Source organism: Numenius arquata, chromosome 7, assembly GCF_964106895.1.
Source record: "Numenius arquata chromosome 7, bNumArq3.hap1.1, whole genome shotgun sequence".
In the NCBI taxonomy this organism is placed as follows: Eukaryota; Metazoa; Chordata; class Aves; order Charadriiformes; family Scolopacidae; genus Numenius; species Numenius arquata.
In genome coordinates, this window is record NC_133582.1 from 14,434,304 (window position 1) to 14,456,110 (window position 21,807).

At 40.5% G+C, this 21,807-nt stretch overlaps 1 protein-coding gene across 1 annotated transcript in view; it reads right to left on the reverse strand.

Moving 5' to 3' along the window:
• Window positions 1-674: 674 nt before the first annotated feature.
• PDSS2 (decaprenyl diphosphate synthase subunit 2) overlaps window positions 675-21,807 on the reverse strand; it is a 117,443-nt gene continuing 96,310 nt past the window's right edge. Inside the window, exons 5-8 of the mRNA XM_074150787.1 lie at window positions 18,021-18,191; window positions 16,447-16,578; window positions 9,772-9,807; window positions 675-833 (exon numbers count right to left, since the gene is read on the reverse strand). Of these exons, the coding sequence (XP_074006888.1) occupies window positions 675-833; window positions 9,772-9,807; window positions 16,447-16,578; window positions 18,021-18,191 (498 nt within the window). The remainder of the gene's footprint in view (window positions 834-9,771; window positions 9,808-16,446; window positions 16,579-18,020; window positions 18,192-21,807) is intronic.

Below are 21,807 nucleotides of genomic sequence, written 5' to 3' on the forward strand. Positions count from 1 at the left end.
ATTAAATATTTTAAAGCTCCTACTTACCATGCTTGACACATTTTCTCAGCAAGTTTCTCAAATACGGAAAGCATTAGGCACAGGGTAATTTTACATTTGAATACACAAAAACAGTGTGAGGAGACATGACTGCACGCAGAGAGAGAGGATTTTCCCCCATTAATCCCCCAAACTGCCCTTCCCCTTGATTAGCGGGAACGTTAATTCCCGGCTTCGGCAGCTCGCTCTCTCCGGGCAGGTTTGAGCGGGTTTCTTGTGACACCTGGATCTTCACACCCCTCCATCCATCCATCCATCCATCCGTCCATCCATCCCTCCCTCCCTCCCTCCATCCCTGGGGCAGGAAAACCACCGGCCTCCGCCCTGGCGCCGTCCCCGCCGGTGCCCAATCAATACCGACTTATTTCCTGTCCATTTGCTGAGGTCACGGAAACGGGACTCATTAATTATTTCTACCGGTGCAGCCTCAAGTGCGCTTCTGGCACGACAAGCGAAAGCCGGCTGTGACCTTTTTTCTTCCCCCTCCCGAATTTTGCTGGTCGTGGCGGCAACCGGTGCATGTTCCTCCGTCGGGACCGGAGGGACGAGGTGACCAGCGGCACGGGGCATCCTCGGCGTCCCCAGCGGGTCGCTCCAGCCGGCGGAGGGAGAGCGGCTGCTCCCGGGGCGGTGGGTCAGGGAAACCTGGTGACGGCGTAGACGATGTTGGCCAAGGCGGCCCTGGCCTCGGAGGGAGGGAAGTGCTCCAGGGCCGCCAGCGCTCTGTTCCCGTGGCAGCGGCAGAGGTCGATGGCAGAAGTCACACCTTTGCCGGCCTTGATGGCTTCCCGCAGCTGTCAGAAAACACAGGCACAAGGGGGTGGGTTTCGGCGGGGCCGGCGCGCACAATCGCCTCTGAGAGCACAGGGCTCCCACCGCCCCTTCCCGAGGTAAAGGCAAGAACCGAAGCCATCAGACAAAGCTCTCGAAATGCTCCCTGATGCTCTGTTTTGGCTCCCCTCTACAACAGAACTGCAGGTAATTTAAACTACATCGCCCGTTACTTCATCGCCTGAAAGATGCTGGCTCTCCAAAGGGCACACATAATTAAAAAAATGATAGAGACTGTTGAAATACCTGGGCACTTCATGCCTAGGCCACTGCCTGAGAGCTTTTGTGCAGAACTGGCAGACCAGCAGCTCACTCGCCCTCTCGATTTCTGCAGCAAAAAACTGGATTTTATGAACACTGATTCCATCCCCTGTATTTGGAATCAGGCACAGGATGACACACATTGAACTCTTGTCTTTTGTAATACAGGCTTCTATTTATATACCATATGATTACATTTGCTACAGTGGACAAAAGCAAGTTTTGCCAGTACAATGGGACGTGTTAAACTTTCTTGTACTGAGCTATATCCATGCAAACTCAATCTTCTCAGTAGGGCTAGGGAATCTGACGATGGTTCAGACACACCTCATAAGAGAAAGAAAATATTTTCATGGAATAAGAGATATTTCATGACAAGCTGCTGGCAAGATCTGGCACCTAAAAACTTGGGTAAATGACAGGTTAATTTGCTATGAAACAATACGAACAAATATGTCAAACAAAATATATTGTTTTTTCCCAGTACCTCAATTTAGCTGAAGCTCTAAATAGTAATCACATTTATTAAGGGCTTTTAAAAAATTGTTATTTTATCCTGGATAACATCATGAGACTAATGAAACACTGTTATTTTTTTCGACCTTAAAACACAGGTGTTCCCAGACCAACTCCAGCCTGATGCCTCATGCCAGAGCCTGGGAACCAAGGCCAGGTGGATCTTTGGGATTTGATTATCCCAAAAGCATGACAGAATTTAATAATCTTTAACACGTCCCACCTGGCTTTCATAGGTGGGTTACATCACTGAATTGGCTTTTTTTAAAAAGGGCTTTTCTTGAAGACAGGTTATCTACAGTAACTAATTATACAGTGGTTTATAAATTATGTTTTCCTGCAAAACACAGCTCAATGCCCTAATTAGTTTACAAATTCATCAGTATAACCTTATCTATCTACTTTAAATCATGTAAAATTATCTAAGCCATGACCAAATTGGAAAAGCCACCCATTTTTACAGATACTTGCATTCATACAGAATGAATGACATTTCTTATCTGAATACAAACCGAAGTGGATTCATTATCGGTATTTAAAGATGAAATTAGCTGAAAGCATATTACAGCACTTGAGTGTGCCAGTCCCAGTTCATAAAAATTTTATTCTCCACTTCAGCTAGAATCTTCCCACACTGTGCACTGGAAAGGAACTTGCCCCGAGGCACAAACGCATTGCATAGTTAATTCAACACGTCTTCTAACGAACGGGAATCGGCCGCAGAACCACAGCTCTACGGCAAAGGCGGGGACAGGTGAGCTGTGGTGCGCAAGCGGCCTCAAAAGGCATGACTTGGCAAGATGGCAGAACCCCCACATCTTGAAGCAAACTCTGCTGATTTGCTAAAGCTCATTAAAAAGGTTTAGCATACCCCGTAATATTCATGCAAGTATATATTGAGATGTAAACAGGAAAGAAAATAGCTCCTAAGTAGTCTTCAAACTGGTCAAAGATGAGAGCAGCTTAGCTTAAGCGTCTGATTGCATATATGTACTATGATTTACTGCAAAGGGGGAGAATTCTAACGCGGGGACACAATCCATTTACACGCTTGTCTTGTGTAAGCCCTTAGACACACGTAGTGCCTTGAAGCCAAAACAATCACAAAGCTCATGTCAAACCATGAGCAGAGGAGTCACTACACAAAAATCAGACTAATCTGCTGCTGAGTGTTTCCACGCAAAGGTTCGAGGAACCTCAATATGAAAATATGGCTACCTCCTTCCTCAGCTTTTCAGTTAGAGATCATCCTACGTAATGAACAATTTATAGTCCTTAAAAACTTACCTGTTTTATATTCCATTTGCTGAATCAGTTGGTCAATTCAAATAAGCGTAGGCTGAGGCAAAGCAGTTTGGATTAGCCAGACTGCATGCTACCTCTGTCTCAGCTGGGGTTGTGAAAGGGGAGGGGGGGGAGGAAGAGTACAAATTGGGCTTCTTGTAGTGGGATAATTATTAAAGAAATACAGGATATAGCTCCATAGGAAACCAGGCTTCAGTAGCGCTGCTGTATGCAAAACCCCCTGATTTAAGCCTTTAGCTATACTGCCAGTTGTATCACACAGTTACACTCTCATGCTCGCTCTTAATTTTTGAGCTTCAATGATTTTTCGTAATGAACTTCACAAACTAAGCACATTAAAAAAAATAATCCATGTATCCAGTTTAGATGCATTATTTTTTAATTTCATTTGGATAGGAGCTGCTAAATTTTGAGGCAAATAGAGAAAAGCCAAATGAACTGCTTTTATTTGTTACTTTATAAACTTTAACTATGCTCCCTCATTATTTTCTTCTAAATAAAGGAATCTGCTTTCTTAGTCTCTACTTAATGGCATCATTTCATGCAAACATATTTCCACTTGTCGGAATGATTTGATCCATCATTAAAACACAACCTTCTTCAGAGTGGCATTCAATAATAAAAACCGAATACCAGTCAAAATACAGATTGCTTCAGCACACTTTTCTCCAGCTGAGCTGCCAGATATGCTGGAATACTGCATTCTAACTTTTAAGCTGTTGTTCAGGCCATGGGCGCTAAAGCCCTGCGTCATTCTAAAGGTGCCAAGAATCTGAAAAATCACTGACTGGGTTTTGGTTATTTAAATTCAGCTTAAAGAACAGTCTTGCAATAGTGCAGCCAAGCTAAGACTCAGGTGGGAAGTGATGCCCCCCCAACACACTAACACTGTTTTCCTTCAGCACCTTCTGTCTTCCTCAATCTATTCAGATATTGACCAGGCTTGACAGCTTTGCCTGGAACACACGAAGCTCAGAACCACAAAGTTTTATGTCTGAAGGTTGCCCTATGAATCTAAGAGAAAGCAGCAAGAACATCATAATCTTCATGGTCTGGGAAAAAAAAGATGCCTGGCTGGGCACTGAGCAAAGAGCACGTCAAGAGCCTTGCTCCATTCAGCTGCTCTATGTGCGCTAAGGCCAGCCTCATCCATTTGACCTTATTTGCATTTCTTCTCATTCCCTAGTCTTTGGCTGGAAGGAGGGATGGCTCTGATCAAGAGTTACAGAAAGAGCGAAAGAAAAAAATATATGGAAAGGAGGGAAGCACTGAGGGCTTCTCATTCTGAATGCTCTGAATACCCACAGGAGGACAAACTGCTGAGTGAGAGATTGGGCTCTATTTCTCCAGCTTCCTCCTTCCCTTCTCATCACTTCCATCTCTTCAGACACCTTACAGCAGCAAACCAAGAGGAGGAGAAAGGGATGCTTTCTGAGCCCTTCCAACTTTAAGGCTGCTTTCCACTATCTCTCTCTGCACCCACAAGCTCTAGGCACGTCTCTGCAAATAAATGGTAAGAGGCCACTGATTGTTCCTTGAAGATTGCCTCTTGGAAAAGAGATTGCCCACTGGAAAGGAGAGTTTTATATCAGCACCCTAGTTTCAAGCTTCCGTTTCCTGTCCTTCAGGAGACAACCATAAGCACCAAATAGTTGGAGCTGGGACATGTTCCACTCAACCCTCTGAAGTTTGCTGGGCCAAGAACAGAACCAAAAACCAGAACAGCAACCACTTCCTATGAAAAGGGGGATCTGAGTTCAAGACTGGTCTCAGGATTGCTTCCATCTCTCACGTTAAAAGCTATACTCTTGTGGGAACACCGTGTTCAATAAACACTGATGTTTTAGACTGATGAAACGTTACCTTGAAAAGGCACCGACATGTTTCACAGCTGGTACATCAACTTTAGTCAATTTTTTTCTTTGTTTTTTTTAAGTACCTTGGAATGCATCAGCATCTGCTCTCACAGTTTTTGTGGCTGGACACAGGGTCATGCTCTTCCTTCTCAAAACAGGCCAGACAATCATGTAAATGCATCACTTCATAATGTCATAAAATATATTTATCTTTTAAAAATCTTTGTTGCCTATATATGTAGAATGATACATCACTTGAAATCTTAGCAGTAAATGTATTTATTCAGTATCATTCAGTATTTTCGGCAAAACTTCTATACAAAAGGTAAAGAAATGTGTCTTTAGAGGGCAGAAACAAGCTGTAGAAACTTCCATTAGTAGTGCTACTCATCTGACAAACAGAAAAAATTCTCTTCTTCCTTAAACTCAAACCCACCCTATCTAGGAAGAGACTTCCCAGCAGTAGAGGAAAGGGAATGTTGCTACTCCAGCTGCTACGCAGCTCTTGTAATTCTTTTGGCAAAGATTACTACAAGTCATCCTGAGACACTGACTGATTGTACAGACCCTTTAATATTTTAGAAGAGACACCCACCAACTCCTCCTCCTTACGCCTTTCCATGTCTTTCACAATGAACTTAACAAGGCCCACTAGCTTTTAAATCTAAACAATGGTAGTTAAGTGATGTCTTTTTACCAAAAAGTATGACTTTCTTAAATCACATTAATGCAAATAGTGATTGTTTCTTGTCATCTTAGCATACACAAGCAATTAACTCGTTATTTATGTTAAAAGATGTAATAGTAGTTTGCTTTAATGAAACAAAATTTGTGCTGGATTCTCACCTCAAAGAAGCCATGGAAAATTCCCACTGATTAAAAACAAAGATGCAACTGATTATCAGTACTGGATGTACACTTTTGATAATTCAGATATGGTTAATTCCAACAGAGGAGAAAATAGCTTCTTCTGAATGGTTTTGGCTGCTTTTGTAATATTACTAACACAGCTAAAAAAACTCTATATTCATTAAATCACTGACTATTCTGTTTGGTTTTTTTTTAATGTATGTAACAAAAGGAACTAATGGCAGTGGCTGCTTCAAAACAAACAAGACAAATTTTCATGGAAAACCACCACAGGTCACCAGCATCTACAAACAACAATCCTCTGTTTTTAACTCTTTGCTGCATTTCAGGAGCAAGAGAGTGAACAGTCTATGGCCTGTGGTCCCACGACACATCTCAAGATGAGTCTCTGGCATTTGAGCAAACGGAACTGCGGGACCGCTGTCGTTTACACCACGGGACCGGAAAACGGCGCTGCAGCAGGAGGAATGCCGTAAGGGAGGTAGCCAGTGGTGAGCTGGGGAAGGGGAGCCACCTGGCTCCTGCTAACGCCCTGGGTGGCACTGCGTCACTGGTATTTATTAGCTGGGTGACAGGAGGCTACCACTGAGAAACCTCCTTGTTTCCGGATGTGGCCCTTCCCGTTTTTCTTCTCTCTTTCCCACCATCTGGGAAGTCAAGACATGAGTGCCGTGCAGCGTATGAATGGCTGGATCTACCACTTCTTGACTCCTGCTACTGCCAGTGCTGCCCAAAACCTGCTCCCTGCGTTAAGGTCATGCACAGTGTTTCACACACAAACCAACAGGGTATGTCACAGCATACTACGCTGACGTACCGTATTTCCCGTGCCAGTTTGGGTGAAAGGCCTCTCTAACAGACAGCAAAGCAAACGGACAGGGTAACAGTAAAAAAAAAAAAAAAAAACCACCAAAAAAACCAAAAAGTTTTGCTACATCTTCTTCGACTTGACTAAATCTATCTTTTCTGAACATTACATTTAGAAAAACAACAAATCCTTGCAGTAGCATACTCACTGGCTGCAAAATGCAGGATTTATTTCTTTGTTTAGCCCTATCTTATAATTTTTCTAGAGCTCTGGCCAGAAAACAAGAATTATTCCTAGCTTCTGTTACTAGTTGTTAAATGAGTGCAACAAAGGCACAAGTCTGTGTAATGTCAAGCACCATTAAGGCCTTGACTTCAGTGGAGAGTTTTTAATCAGTGTTATAAAATAGTAACAAATAAATTGAGAATCTCAATTTGCTGGTTTAGAATTGCATAGCTTATCTTGCATGAAAAGTAGACGTAAAATGGATAACAGCTTTTAAAAAGTCTGATATTTTTGCCAAAATCCCACACACAAATGAAGGTGAGAGGAAAGTTGCTGTCTCTTTCAATGACACACATGAATTCTGTCCCTGCCATATATTGGTACTTTCTCTTTTGTTATCTGAGAAACACCACTAAAACAGAGCTGAAACCTCTTTTTCATCTCTGGAAGAGACTTTCAAACACCACAATGATGGATCAATAATTTGTCTGGATGTGTTGTGATGGTGTAGAAAAAAAAGAAGAGAGTGAAACATTCAGATACTAATGTGAGAAAATACATTCAGAAACACAGACCTTAAAATAAGCCTTTTGTGATATCAAAGTCCTTCAGATAAAAAGATTGAGAAAAGCTGGGAGAAAAAAAATACTAAAAAATTTTGCAGAACATAGTGACCTTATTGACATGACACTCTTGGACCTAATTAAACTAATAGAAAGTTTTTCACTTCTATATTTATTCTAAATTTACTAGTACCATCTTGATATTTTTTTGTCAGTGAAAAACATCAGGGATAGCATTTTAATAGAACATGCATCAAAAGAACAATTCAAAATTCTTGAACAGTCTCAAAATTGAAATAAAATAAGACCTCTGCCTTTTAAGGAGGCATGTTAAATGGGTGGATCTCGATTTCTCAATTTTACCTTCATGCATTATTTTGATTAAAATCCACAGGTAAAATATTCTTAAGCAGGCTAAACAACTAACAATTTTTGTATACAAATATTTTTTAGTTCAACTAAAGCAACAACATTTTTATCTCAATTAAGTGGCACACTGAAGTTCACAATAAAAATTAAGACAACAAAAATAATACAAATTTTCAGAAGTTCTACAGCTAGTTTTGGTGACCTTCGCTTTTACAAAATTAAAGAGGAGATGTTTCAGAGACTCAATGAGAAGCAAGTCCCCAAATTTGATTAGGAATGTTAAAATAATTCTAGTAACTGAACAGAAAGATGAGAGGGGACCTTGATGCTGGGAAGAAAAGACTGAGCAAATGTGCAAAACCCTGACTCTAGTGGTGTAGAAATGAAGTCTACACAGCAAAGGGCAAAAACCGAAATACTAATTTGTACTGCACAATATACCTTCTAATTGGCTGTGTGCACGTACTGGCCAAGCTACTGTGGCGGGATGAGCTACAGGTTACTGGGTTCATTTAGCATGGATGTAACTAATGACCACTTTTATTTTAAATGAAGAAACATAAAAACAAAGGGATGTGACATCACAGCTTTGAGATCGACTTCTACAAAAACGCAAAGCTGATTATAGTTTGAGCTCACAAAAACTGGAGAATTTTTCTCTATCATTACTAAACTCATAATGTGTGCTTGGGTAAGAGATGACTACTTGGAGCTAGTAAAATTACATGCTTCCTGGCTGAAGTCAATTGTGCAAAACACAACACTTGAAGAAGGTCTTTTCCCTTTCCTTTCCTTTTATTCAAGTGTCCAAGTTGGCTAGTTGGCTGTAAGTTCTTCAATTTAATCAGAAGGATTCAAAATATGAAATAATTTAAGTCAAAATACATTGATAAATATTTATTTCATTAAAACAATTTTAGTTTTTTTTTTCTTTTTTTTTTAAATTATGGAAATTATATTGGGAAGATCACAATTGTAACAATTAAAAAGAGAACATACAAAAGCAAGTAGCCTAACTTAAACGTTCACAGAAGTGTCTCACATACTCAGACATATTTGAAGAAGAAAATTAGTGCTCCCAGTGGTGATTTAGAAAGGCACAGCTGTAGCAGTTTCTTCTATTGTAGAAAAATTATTTTAAACAGCAAGCTAAGGTTGAGATCTTTTTTATAGGAAGGACAGAGAGCTTTTTTAAAATAATCCAAATTACAAATTTTCTTAATATAGCTAAATTATAATAAAAAAGTTTGACCTGTACCTTTGTGTTAATCTTATGTACTAGCAGCAATCAGTTATAGCTGTAACACTCTTCAGGCCCCAGTTCAAGAAGCAATTCTCAATCATGCGTGTGGCTCAACATTTTATATATTTTATTTTGAGTTTTTCCAGTGGGAAACACTGATGCTGGAGATAACTAACTGGGGCCTCATGATCTACTTAAGACTCAGAACAAGTCAGGCTCGTGCTCAGTGAGCGAGTTGGGGACACATCCTCATCTTTTTTCTCCACCACAAGAAAGCTGTGCCCCAGTATTTAATGGGGGAACCTTCTCAGCCATCTCCTGCAGCTCTCTAAGAGATTTACGGCGTCCCAGCTACTTTCAGTAGATAAACCTGTAGTTGAGATCTGCTTTTACTGTAGAGCAGTCCCAGTATCAAATGCAGTGGTGACTTAGTTAAAAGCTGTAACGGGGACTGGAAGAAACACAAATTACTATTAAACGTGTGTGTGCCTATTTTTTTAATAGATGGCATGGCATTAAGGTGAGATTAAAAATATAACAGCATACTCTGTCAATATAGAGAGACCACGGATAGGACCTAACCTGCAAATGACTGTGGAAAAAGAAGACAGCAAACACCATAAGAAGTCTGGTTTCAAAACCAAGTTTGGGGAAGTAAATGGGATAAATAACGGCAAAAATTATTATTAAATAACTACATTTGATACTTACAGTACAGCTTACTATTGCTGGCTTTTTAACACCAAGCCATTCTCTCTCTCCATGTATGCACAAATTATAACTTAACTTTAATAAGGAAGTTTCTCTCAACTGTCAAGAATATCCTTAAAAACATTACAAGAAAACATTAAAAGTAATAAGCAGATTTAAATGTAATTTACCAACCTTCTTGTAGTCCATTATATTTCCTTTTCCTTGTGCCTTAAAGAGAAAGAGAGATTTTATATAAGACATTACATACTGCAAATTAGACTTGCAAGAATAGAGCGTGCAACTAAAAGAGTTACTACTTTAAACATAACCAACTTTCTTTAGGAATCTGATATGGAAAAATCTAAAATACAAGCAAATGTCTTACCAGCTTATACATCATGGTTCTGGTTCAGGTAAGAGATGCAGATACTCAATGTAATTTTTAGGTTTTTTATTATGATTTGTAGTTAAACATTCGTTGAATCCAAAATGATTTTGTCTCAAGAAATCTTGCTGTTTCATTAATTAATCTCTCCCATGAGATTCTGAAATAAACTATATTTCATATCAGCAGTAACAGGATTTAATTTCTTAAAAAGAGAACTCTCCTTGTATCTATAGTGATTTGCACGCAGTTAATAGTCTAGAGCTCTCAAAAGCAGATGTCAGGACCATGTCAGAGCTATTAGACCTAGGCTAGATATGCTAATTGTGCTTTTGGGTTGTATTTAAGTACACAGCATCAGCCTTTACTTAAGCGGCAGATACATAGAACCTGTGACTCCTAGCACATTCAGAAAGAAGTATGAATACATTTTAAATTTCTTTTTGCCCAGCTGCAGAAAGTACATAGACGAAATTCCTCAATTTTGTCACAGGGTGATACAGAAGAGAAGATGCCTATGTCTTTCTCACCCAGCAGCAGTGCTCTGCCAGACCCAGAGCTTCCTGCTTAACCAACCTGAAGCCCTTTCTTCAGGTCAAATCTAACTGTATCATCATCACCTCCTCCAAATCTGGCTCTTCTCTTCTCAGGTACATTGAGAAAAAAAAAATCTCCACTGTTTCGTTTCCTATAGCCTCCATAAGCGAAGACCACAAACCTCAGTTCTTCTGTAATGTGTCTCCTGTTAGGATGTAGATTAGGACCGCTACCTCTCTGCATCCTCTGAGGGGACTTCAGGGAGCAGCCAAGAGGAGCAGCCAACTGGCATAAGGAGAAGAGCTGAGGCCTGCACTGAAGAGGAATGAACACTACGTGGCAAGCAAATCTTTGAAGAGATGTTGCCAAGATGGCACAGATTTGCAAAATAAATTATTTTTTGTATGGGAGGAAAAATACAATAGAGAAAAGAACCAATGAGAGACTAAGCAAGAACAGAAAAGAAAACAGTAGATAACAAAACTGATTTCACTGAAGGAGAAAGGAGGCTGATCCACAAAACCTCTTTACTACTCTCTTTAAACTTCTTAAGAGTCAGCTTTTCTGGAATGCATATTAAGAAAACAGCCTGATAGCATTTGGGAGTAGCATAACCACTGCCAATAACTGCTTCCTTATTTGTGTATTCCCATCTCTTTGGTTTGCCAACTTTTACGCATACCGGTTGGATCTTACGGCTTCTTCAAGATAAATCTAGTAGTTATATTGTATATCAGAACACACCAGAAATATGTTCTTTAACAAATGGTTGCCTATACGCAGATTCACACTGCAGCGGAGAATTTGCCAACATGTTTGAGGAAGATGCTTTTTAGCCCTAGCAATAGCAGAAGAGGTGTGCTCAGCACGCCTCCTCCCGCATATAATACACGTTACAGACAGCAAGAATATTTTTTCATGCTCTGTTCCTCTCAAGCATTCAAGTCAATGGCAGTTGTGCTTCTCCAAGCAGCAACTTTATCTCATCTGTTTCCTAAACCTTCTTTACTACAACTGCACCTCTGCTTTTTCCCTTTCTTTTTATCCTCACAGTACTTTGGCTCTTTGACTGTTACTGACCCCGATTTCAGACACACAGATTTTATTTTTTTTTTTTCCTTTTCCTTTTACATCAGGCTTCTGCATCTGGTTTAGTTTCCTCAAAGCTTTTAAGCCTGATTTACAAAAGGTATACACTCATCAAACTTGGATAACTTTCTAGGTCTCACTGCTTGGGGCTGAGGAGCTCAGCCTGTGGATGTGGGCCCTCAAAGAAAAGCAGCTGCTTGCCTGCATATTAGAGACATTAACAGCCAGCTCAGCCCAGCCTTCCTCCTGAACATCAAAGCTCGTCATGTGCCAGTAACGAGGGACAATTATACCATGACATTCTCTATTTATAAATAAGGTTGTGTGATATCAACACACCTTGCCAGCAAGAAGGATCCCTGAATCCCCCATGAAATTATTCAAAATGCAACTGATAAGCAGACCACAAGTGGATGGTTTAAGACGATGCTTTTTGGAGTAGGTTTTCACAATGTTTTCAAAGACTTACTTTTCTTTCTCAGATGAGATGGTCCCTTTTACATGTCTTAAAACCTGTACTTGAGAAACACTTGATAAAGCATTTGATAAGTGCTTTTCTTCCAGCCCTGCTGCTTCTGAGAAGGCTCAGAAAGATATGGTGAAAGCTGCATGGATTTCTCTGGCCTAGGTGAGGTGGTTCTAGTTCCTGACTTACTCCTTTTTAAAATTACAGATGCTATGAGCTAAGATATATTCTAGACCTGTTCTTGAGGGATGGCACTTAATTTCTTCACTCAAACTTTGATCTTTTGTACCCCACTGCTTAGATGTTGGATGCCTGAAGGCAGAGAAACTTTGCTCTTATCCAGTGAGAGGCATCTTTAAGTGGCTAAGTGTGACCAACTCTTCTGTCTTTTGACCCCTAGGAAATCCTCCATCCTATAATCCTGGAGTATCTGTTGAATTTTCAGAACACAAGGCTTTCCAAAAGTTCGGTGGGCCTGCATTCAGTAACCATAACAACACTTCATCTGAAGAAGAGCATTCAAGCATATTTTTTTGTCTGTTTACCACAGTGTTTCCTAGGAGCTACTTAAGATTGAGTGGTTTGGGTTTGTTTTTGTTTTTTAAACATTTCAGGACACTACTCAGGCCTATAGTGCTTTTAAAATAGACACTTGACCAAACAGTTAATTGGGCGTTTTAATTTTAAATGCACAAAGGTGGAAGGTGTTGGTGGTGAGGTCAGTGGGAACAGGAGAAACCAGAGTCTTTATGGATTACTCATTCATGTATGCGTGTGTGTATATATGTATCTCCATGTATACACACACATACACATACCTACACATTTTTTTCCTCCTGTGACAAGGCTTCCCGCTATATACATCCTAAGTCCCTTTTAAGGTAGTCTCTAAATTTCATCAAATCAGATCTTCTCAAAACACATCTATTTACTGTTGATGCAACCTCCTGCACCTGGATATCTGATGTGTTTTGCTCTTTCCAAATGAAGAGACAAGGGGGCTTTTAAAAGGTCTTCAGCTCAGCAACAGAAAGGTGCACATGGCCACCTCCATTAAAAGGCTACCTTGGGAACAGTATCCAGACCTCTGACAAGAGAACTCTGGTGAGACAATCACTCAGGTTTTGGGTACTTCACGGCAGTTCAGGCATCCTTCATGACCTCTCTGAAGACCTTCATGCTTTCACGGAAGATATGCATGGCAGGCACTGAGTCCCAGTCACATGCTTTCCGAGCAGTGTATCACTGTGGAGGCTACCAGGTGCAATGGGGCTCTCTACCTCCACTTTCTTGAACTCCAAGACCTTCCTGCAGGAGGAGGAAGCTGCCAAGAGGAGGAGCTGCCTTTAATCCATCACATGAATGCTTACATGGGCAAACAGTGAAAGGAGAAAGTCAAATTACTCAGCAGTAACTACAGGTCCATAATGTGATTTCCATATGCCTAGTCATAACTCAGCTACTAAGAAAAATTCCACCTGCCAGGGAGTGAGTGCACCATGCGTGCTTTGCCTATTTAAACCCTACAGATGACATTTGTGGAATAATTCCTAAAATATAATTTTTATTAAAAATATATAGCATTGTTCACACATTAAGGAAAGGTATAAAATCAAAACGTTTCCAGGGTGGAACGCAGCAGCAGCTGGTATGCGAGGAAACCGCTACATCTATGACTCCCTGAACAATATTGCTTGCAAAAGCAACACGGAGGATGGAGTGGAGTGAAGATTCCACGGCCAAGCTCTGTGATTACACAGCAGATATGGGAACAAGGTGATCCTATGGAACTGATAAGCGGCATGCTTGCTACCCTGAGCCAACAGTCTGTCAAATTTTGATAAAATGCTGTCCTTTGTGCGAACTTTGCTCATTATAATGTCATTATAATCCCAAAACACACCTCCAGCCCGAAGGCTGCCCGCCTCCAAGGTGCCTTGAGTACTCCTCCTTGAGTCTGCGCCCTGAATTTTTCGTAAGCTATACCTTAAAATGCGAGGCGAGAGAATTTTACACCAATCATAATAAAGGTATTTATGACTAGAGTCACTCAAACTCCACCTTGAAGGTAAAAAATAATATAAAAATAGCCCGAGAAAGGGGGGATGCTAGGGAAGACACTATCGTAAACAAGTCAGGGAGGACCTCATCACGGACTGCTTCTGACTCCCGGGACCAGTTGACGGGCTGAGCCTTTCTCCCCCCCGATAGGGACGCTTGTGGGTAAGACTCAGACTATACCGAGTGCTTCCTCGGGGAACTTAGAAATCTCTCTAGAGGGTTACCTGTTACATTTATAGCCAGGCTGTATCGTTCGGAACTTTGTTGCACGCTTTGTACCATTTTTTCTTTTACTTGCACGTGCTTTGCAGACAGTGTATTTATCACCAGCAAACCATAAGAACCTTTATATCTGTTGCTTAAATAAACTGCACTGTTTAAGTAGCTAGCCGTTTCGGTTTCTCACTGAACGCGACCAAACACGAAAGTGCGGCCGTGCTAGTTCGTGAGCACGACTAGACTGAAGGTGCAGTCCACTATTAGTGCATCCAGAATCGTGATAGTTTAAAATATATTAAATGTGACTGGACTGATAGTGGTGAATTGGGCATCACTCAGAATTTAAACCCAGCCACCCCTAGCCTCCCACCTCGGTGAGGAGTGTTAGAACGCAAGGGGGTTTATTTTCTGCCAAAACTATTTTGCCTCTTCACGCAACAACATTGCACAAGAGGGTGGCTTATGAGCATCCTCTTACTAGTACTGCCAACGCGAGAAAGCCTCTGGTTTGAGTGCTTGGCCTATCCTGAATGTCACATGGTGAATGTGACTATGGATGACACCTCAAAGAGCTTGTAGTTAATGAAAGGCAATTTTCTGTTCTAAATCAACACAAGCCAAGAAAGGCTCCTGGGCTAGGGTTCCACTTTGTATTTAGCTAAAGTAGTAGGTAGTAGTTAGTAGATACTTTTGCATAGTGAATACTGCCCCCACCCTCTTTCTCTTTTTTTTTTTTTCCTTCTTTTTTCCCCTCCCTTCAGTGAAAACTGCTTCATTGCTTCCACAATGCCCATTTTTGGTAGGGGAATCAGTAAGCAGACAGACGGCACTCCTGGAGTCCCGCAATCTCCTCTAGATTCCGCAGATAGGAAATTGTTTCAAAGCTTTTATAAACTGTGCTGTGGTAATACCATTATTCTCCAACTGCAATCATCCAAGTCCATTTATATTCAACTCACATATGAGCCTTGTGTTGAGATTATAGAATTCCAAAATTCCTTGTCACGCATTATAAACTACCAGCCCCTAATTTCAAAATGACAAAAGGTTTGCTTCACTTTAAGCTCCTTCAACTCCATACCACTGTAAGGTAGCAAATTCTCCATATACTTCCCAAAATTTCACTGCTGAAGAGACTATGCCTCTTGCTTGAGGTATGCGAAGGCCGGCTGCAACCTGGCCATCATCAACACACAACTAGGCAGTGGCTCAAGACTCCATGCCCTCTGCCCAAGAGTCCTGCTTTCAAACCTGTAAGGGAACAAGCCGTCAGCAAGCATGTCTTCAATGAATACGCTTGCACAGAGCCAGCTTCTTATTGAAGGCAGCAGCCTTTCTACTGAAGAATCTGTGTAATGACTGCAGGAATTTCGGAATGGGACTCATCACAGCTGTTTAGACAGGCAAAACACGTCCAACTGATGCAGGATCTCAACAGAATGCTTAATTTTGACCAGTTTTGGTGTTTTTCCCCCTCTGTCTTGTACAGTTCTCTCTTTGTGTTTCAACAACACCCAGGAAGCTATTTACGGATCTGAACCCTGCTGTGCTACATGGTAAGTAGAACAGATCTACACCACCCAGCTATCTTATTCTTACTGACTCCTCGTCTAAGAGTTAAAGACAGCTGAATTAAGAGAATTGAGAATAAGGACATCGATCAGCTAGATCTCACAAATACTTTCTAGTGGTCAGGAAGTCAGGCTCCCCAGATCTTTTCCCTCCATCCAAAATCACTGCTCCCAGAGCCAAGTTGGCAGACGGAAATGTGTGCCTGCCTTTCAACCACTGTAACACGAAGTTCTCTGCTTGAAGTTGTCAGTGAAAGTAGCTTTAAGCTGAGACATGGGACTGCACAAGTTCCCATGCTCCATGCAAACGGATCCGTTTGTTACACTGACACATACAAATCTGACAGAGCTTGACTGTCAGGTTCGTAGACTTGCCCCTCTTGAAAGCACAAAAGAGAGAGGTGTTAAGTATTGGACAGCATTGGTAACCTCTATATTGTCTTGTCCGTTGTTAGTATCTCTTTGCAGATTGAAAGTATGGACAGGAAGAGAGATATAAATGGCAGAACTACGAAATTCTAAACAATGCTTTAATTTACCTCTCTGATCTGTTTAATCCATGCCTCCCTCCCAAGGAATTCCTGATGCAGGACTGCAGGAGCTGAATTCAAACTGAAGGCCATGGTGTCACTAGAACTTTCTTTAACAAATGGCTCGAGGTCCGAATGTAGCTGAAAGAGAAAAACATCTTTCTTTAGTTCCCAGGAACGGTCTATACATATCCATTCACTCACTAAATCAAGGTCCATATCCTGATCCTACTCCTACTTTGCCACGTTCTGCTTTGACACTTGTATTTCGGTTGCACTTTTTCAAGTTTGGGGAAGGGAGCGGAAGAGGCAGAAAGTTGTGGTAAAGAGAAGCATGTAGAGAATCTGCAAAGAAATGCATAAAGGACAGCTTGCAGAGCTGAGTAAGGGATGGGACACAGTCAGGTAGGCAATTTTTGAGAGGCAGGAAGCAGAAAAAATATAAAGGGAAGAATGATCCAATCTTTGGTGGGAAGAATATAATTTTTAATCTGTGATGGGTAATACATTCTAATTTTCAGTACCTGAGAAAGCTGATGCAGTATGACCCTCTTTCTGACAAAGGAAACGTTACATAGCTAGGAGCTTTCTAGGAAAATGATGCAATCGTTTCTACACAACTATATGTCAATGATGAATGTATTAATATTAAAGCATACACAAAATATTAAGGCTATAGTCTGCACTAGAAGCAATTTACTGGTGGAGGCGTACCTAGTAATAGCATACAGTGGCATTTCTACGGCAGTAAAGCTGTGCTTTATAAAACCACTTCCTTCTCCTGGAGGAACTAGAAACTGTCTAAACCAACACAGCTGAAGCGGATGAGAGGTCTGTCTGCCAACCTCAAGCTACGTCTATCCTTGCAAGCACTGCAATACAGCAGGAGCAGACCTTTAGGGCAAAAACAGAGCGCCAAGGACCCGAGTTCCACACTGTGTTTTCCTTTGGACTAACTCTAGCTGTGGACTTAAAGTCTTCTAATGGAGATCAAAGGCCTTCTTCTGGGAAATCCTACTGCTGCAGAGGTGCAGGTTGCTCCGGTCCGCATCTGGTAAACTCCCTCCTTATACCCCAACCATCTCCTCTGGAAGTTACCTCCACAGCAGATTATTCAGAAGGGAACGTATGAAGGTCCTTAAGCCACCACAGCTCATGCCTCAGCTTCGTGTGCTGCTGCAGGCAGTTGAGCCTCTCAGTACAAACCTCTGCATGCTGGCAGCTGAGACCCAACCTATGCTTTCTCCTGCAACTCCTGCTACTGGGACAGTGGCTTCAAGAAGAAGGTAGGAGCAGAAAAGGTAATGTTTTAAGCTGCTACAGAAAGATGTTCCAGAGGGATGTTAACAGAGCCCTGAATGAAATAAGCTACGTTGCCAGAATTGTGATTTTTCCATTTCATAAGCACTGTTCATACCAGCAGTTTCTGCAAACATCTTCACACAGGGCAGCAAATCTCTCAACACCACTGACCTGCTGACAAAAGCCTACAGCATACTGGCAGCACACGACAGAGCTCAAGAGCAACATATCTTACCAGTCATTCTGTTTTTAAGATCCCAGAACGAAAGGAAAAGGTGTACCTTATGACTCATAGACATGTGCTTTCCATACTGAAATGCCACGTCCTGAATCTCAGCGCTGTGCTTTGCTAGCTCCATCGCAGCCTGGCAGCTCTTTGCCAGCAAGGCACTATGTGACAGGAAAACCTGCTCCTTCCACGTAGATATGCCGATATCGTCTGTAAGAGAGTTCTCCTGAAAATGAAACAAAGGCTAACATGAAAACAGCGAAATTGCAGCTGTGCCAGCTCACAGACACGCAGTGGTGATAACATGGTGACACATGGTCAGTAACAAAACTCTGGGTGCCACACTGCCAAATAAAGAAGGGCATTCTTTTGGGGATAAGGAGAGAAAAGTATCAGAATAATTAGTATTAGGCAAATAGTATTAGTAAATAGGCAGCTTCAAACAACATTTTCATTTTCTGATCAAAAAGAACAATGCAAAATATGTGGAGCTGTCAACAGATTCAACATAAATCCTTTTCTTAATGACTGTATCATTACACTGAACATTAACAGCTGACTGTATTCCTCATGAGGGACTCAGGAGAAAGTAAAAGAAAAAAGACACCCCTCCCCGCCCCCCCAAAAAAAAGAGTACATCTGCTCTTCAGCCCTTTGCCAGTTACCAAGATCCCAACAATCCCAAACAAACTTGAGAAGTCCCTGCAATTTCTCCTTTGCAGTCAAGGAAAAAGTAATTACGAAAGTTATTAAAAATCTTTATAGAACTGCGCTGGAGAAATGAAGGGCTGTGATGGAGGATTTGTACCTCTTCCACCCTCATATGAAAGACAGGGAATGACGGAAAGTATTAAAAAATAAATAAATAATGCTGTAATTTAGAAAAGTCAATATTAACTTTCCCAGGGGACTGACAGAGATCCCAGTGTTGCCTCTAGTGAACTTTATCACCTTGACTGTAAGGTCAGAAATGCTCAATGTTCTCAAAATCCTTTGTATCCAAAATATTACTTTGGATTACTTTCCACAAAGTGTTTTAATTAACACAAATCCAATCCTTTCCCTCCAACTCCAAAGTGAACTGCAGCTCCTTTGGCTCACAAGATGTCAATACGCCACTATTTTACTAACTGGCCTTCAAAGCTAGACATGACTGTGTAACCTTTCTCACATACACATATTACTGTCACACCTTTAGGTAATCTCTAAAGAGGAAAAAAAAAAAAAAAAAAACAGAAAAGACCACAGTTGTTTTTGCTTAGAAAAAACTAATATCAGTAATGAGAAGCTACAGAAAAAAAATTCAAGCATATAAACGTTAAAAAGTTCGTAATTTCTCATTTTAGCCAAACCTGTAGTATACATTACACCAAAAGGTAGTCATTTTTTCTTTCTTGATTCAAAATGTAAAAAAACTCTTATATAACAAACCCTTTCCCTTAAAGTGACATCAATTAAATTACTTTGAAATGAGCAAGAAAAAATTCTGTGTGACCCTATAGTTTTCTAGTAAGGTATTATCTGTCATGAAATCGGTAACAAATGAAATAGAATCCATCCGTTCAGCTCTAATTTTCCTCCCTTATGGATATCACCCAGAAGTGCTGCGTTACAAGGGAGAGGATAATTTGAGACTAATGGAAAAAGTAGGAGAATTCTGCAATGCCAAGTAACACAGAGCTGTATCAAAATGCCTTTGCTTTCAGACATACTATTAACTTATACAAGGAAAGTGAAGAACAGAGAAACCACATGTTTGCTATTATGCATATGATAACTTACAAAGTCAAGCCTAAACTTTCCTCGTGTTTCATTTTACTGTAGTATTTTTGTTTTAATATCCTAACTCAGCCCAGAGCATGTGCAAATTCCCATGACTGGCAAAATGTCAAAATGAGCATTTAATTCAAGTAGTTTCCTATATATCAAGTCTTTTTTTTTTTTTTCCACTCAGATATAGATCAATTTATTTTAAATTTAAAATCAGGAGCTCTTGGAAGACGCAACACAATCTTTTCCTTAACAACCAATCTGCTCAGCGAAAAAACAGTATTTACTAAAATTTGCTGGATGATATTGAAAATTGGCAGTGATTTTTATAATTATTTGTTTTAAAGCCAACCAAGACAAAAATATTCTAGAAAAGTACCCTGAAACAAATTATGAAGTTAAAAAAATCTTTCAGAAGACCCATAAGTTGAAAATGTTTGCTTGCTGGAGCCTTTGAGCAGTTACAGAAATGCAGACATTATCAAATATCAACTGCAGGAACTGAAGAAGCTTAAATGGTCACTAAACTCAATGTATACAAGGAAATTAATTCTATGATTTGTTACATAAATATATTCTTCTTATACAAGTTTGAATTTCATCACAGGATCGAAAACGATGGTACAGCAAGCTACTCTCCACTACACAAGCAGCATGCAGGAGCTTCAAGCATCTAAAATTGACATTTAACTTCAAAAAAATTGACAAAAATTTGAGACATATTTGAGGTTATGGTATTGAACTCTTAAGAATATAGGTATTGTTAATCCCTGGGTTACAGAAAGAAGCCAGTTGTAAAAAGGCACTGCACCCATATGGATGTGTTTTAGCATATGAGCTTGAAAGCCAAGATATAGCTGATTTTAATCACAGAACGTCTTATGACCACAGACCCCTAAAGCTTCTGCTGCTTAAGACAGCAGAGGCAGACACAACCTTTCTTCAGCAAACTTCCAACAATCCAAAAGCCATTTTTTCCCAAGCTTAACTCTCATGTTATATACAAACTGTCCACCAACCGCACTGGATTCTTACAACAAGGGTATGTATGACAAGATCTAAACACTATTTTAAAACAAGGCAAATAATGAAACTAGTTCTAGTTTGCAAAGTCTGAAATCTGACATCAAGATAGCACTTACTATTTTTAGAGAAATTGTCACTTTCTTGCAAGCTTTGTTTTACTTTGCCAGCAGTAGATATTTAAAAGGATAAATATAAAAGTGGACATTAGTTGGCCAAGAAGACTCCTAGAAGCTTTTCATATAAAAACATTCTTAAACTCAAATTAATTCTAGCTGTAATTGACAGTGCTCAGGCATTTGATTAACTAATGCCTATGGAGTGACCTCATTCACAAGTTCTGTCACCAAGAAATGGGTCCAAATCACAACCAACCCTGATGCTGTCTGGGCAGCAGAAGCTGGATGAAGAGAGCTGAACCCCTCCCTCATCATCCCTGGAAGAAAGCAGCCAACTCCAGACACAGTTTGGATAATGTCAGCATGGGAGTACAGGCAAAACACCCAAATCCAGCTCTGTCGATCATCATTTCCTACGGGAAATTAAGAACAGCTGAGGGTGCTCCCATTTTACTAATGGCAAGGTCGGTTACTGTTTAGGTAGAAAGAAATTGGCTAGTTGAGATTTTTCTTGTTAAGCTACTTCCATAATTTAAATCGGGTTTGAAACAATCATCTCGGGCAACAGGAAACAAAAAACTTTTAGAAAATGAAATTGCAGGACAAAACATGCAATCATAACCATCAGGAAGGGCAGCTCTCAGTGATGGTAACAAGGATCCCCACTACAGAAGTGGCACTTAAAATAACTCAGTCTGTCACACTAAGAAGATGTTTATAGGCAGTTCAGCTGAAAACTTATTAAGGAAAATATGAATGAAAACTGTGTCATAAAGTGCACAAAATCATTTGCAAAACCAGGAAGGAGCAAAAGTCAGAAACTTTTCACTGTAAAACTTCAGCTACAGTTTGTAAGGGAGCCCTTATTTTATTTCCATACCACGGCAGCTCTTTCTTAGCCATCTGCTGTTGCACAAAATGATCGAA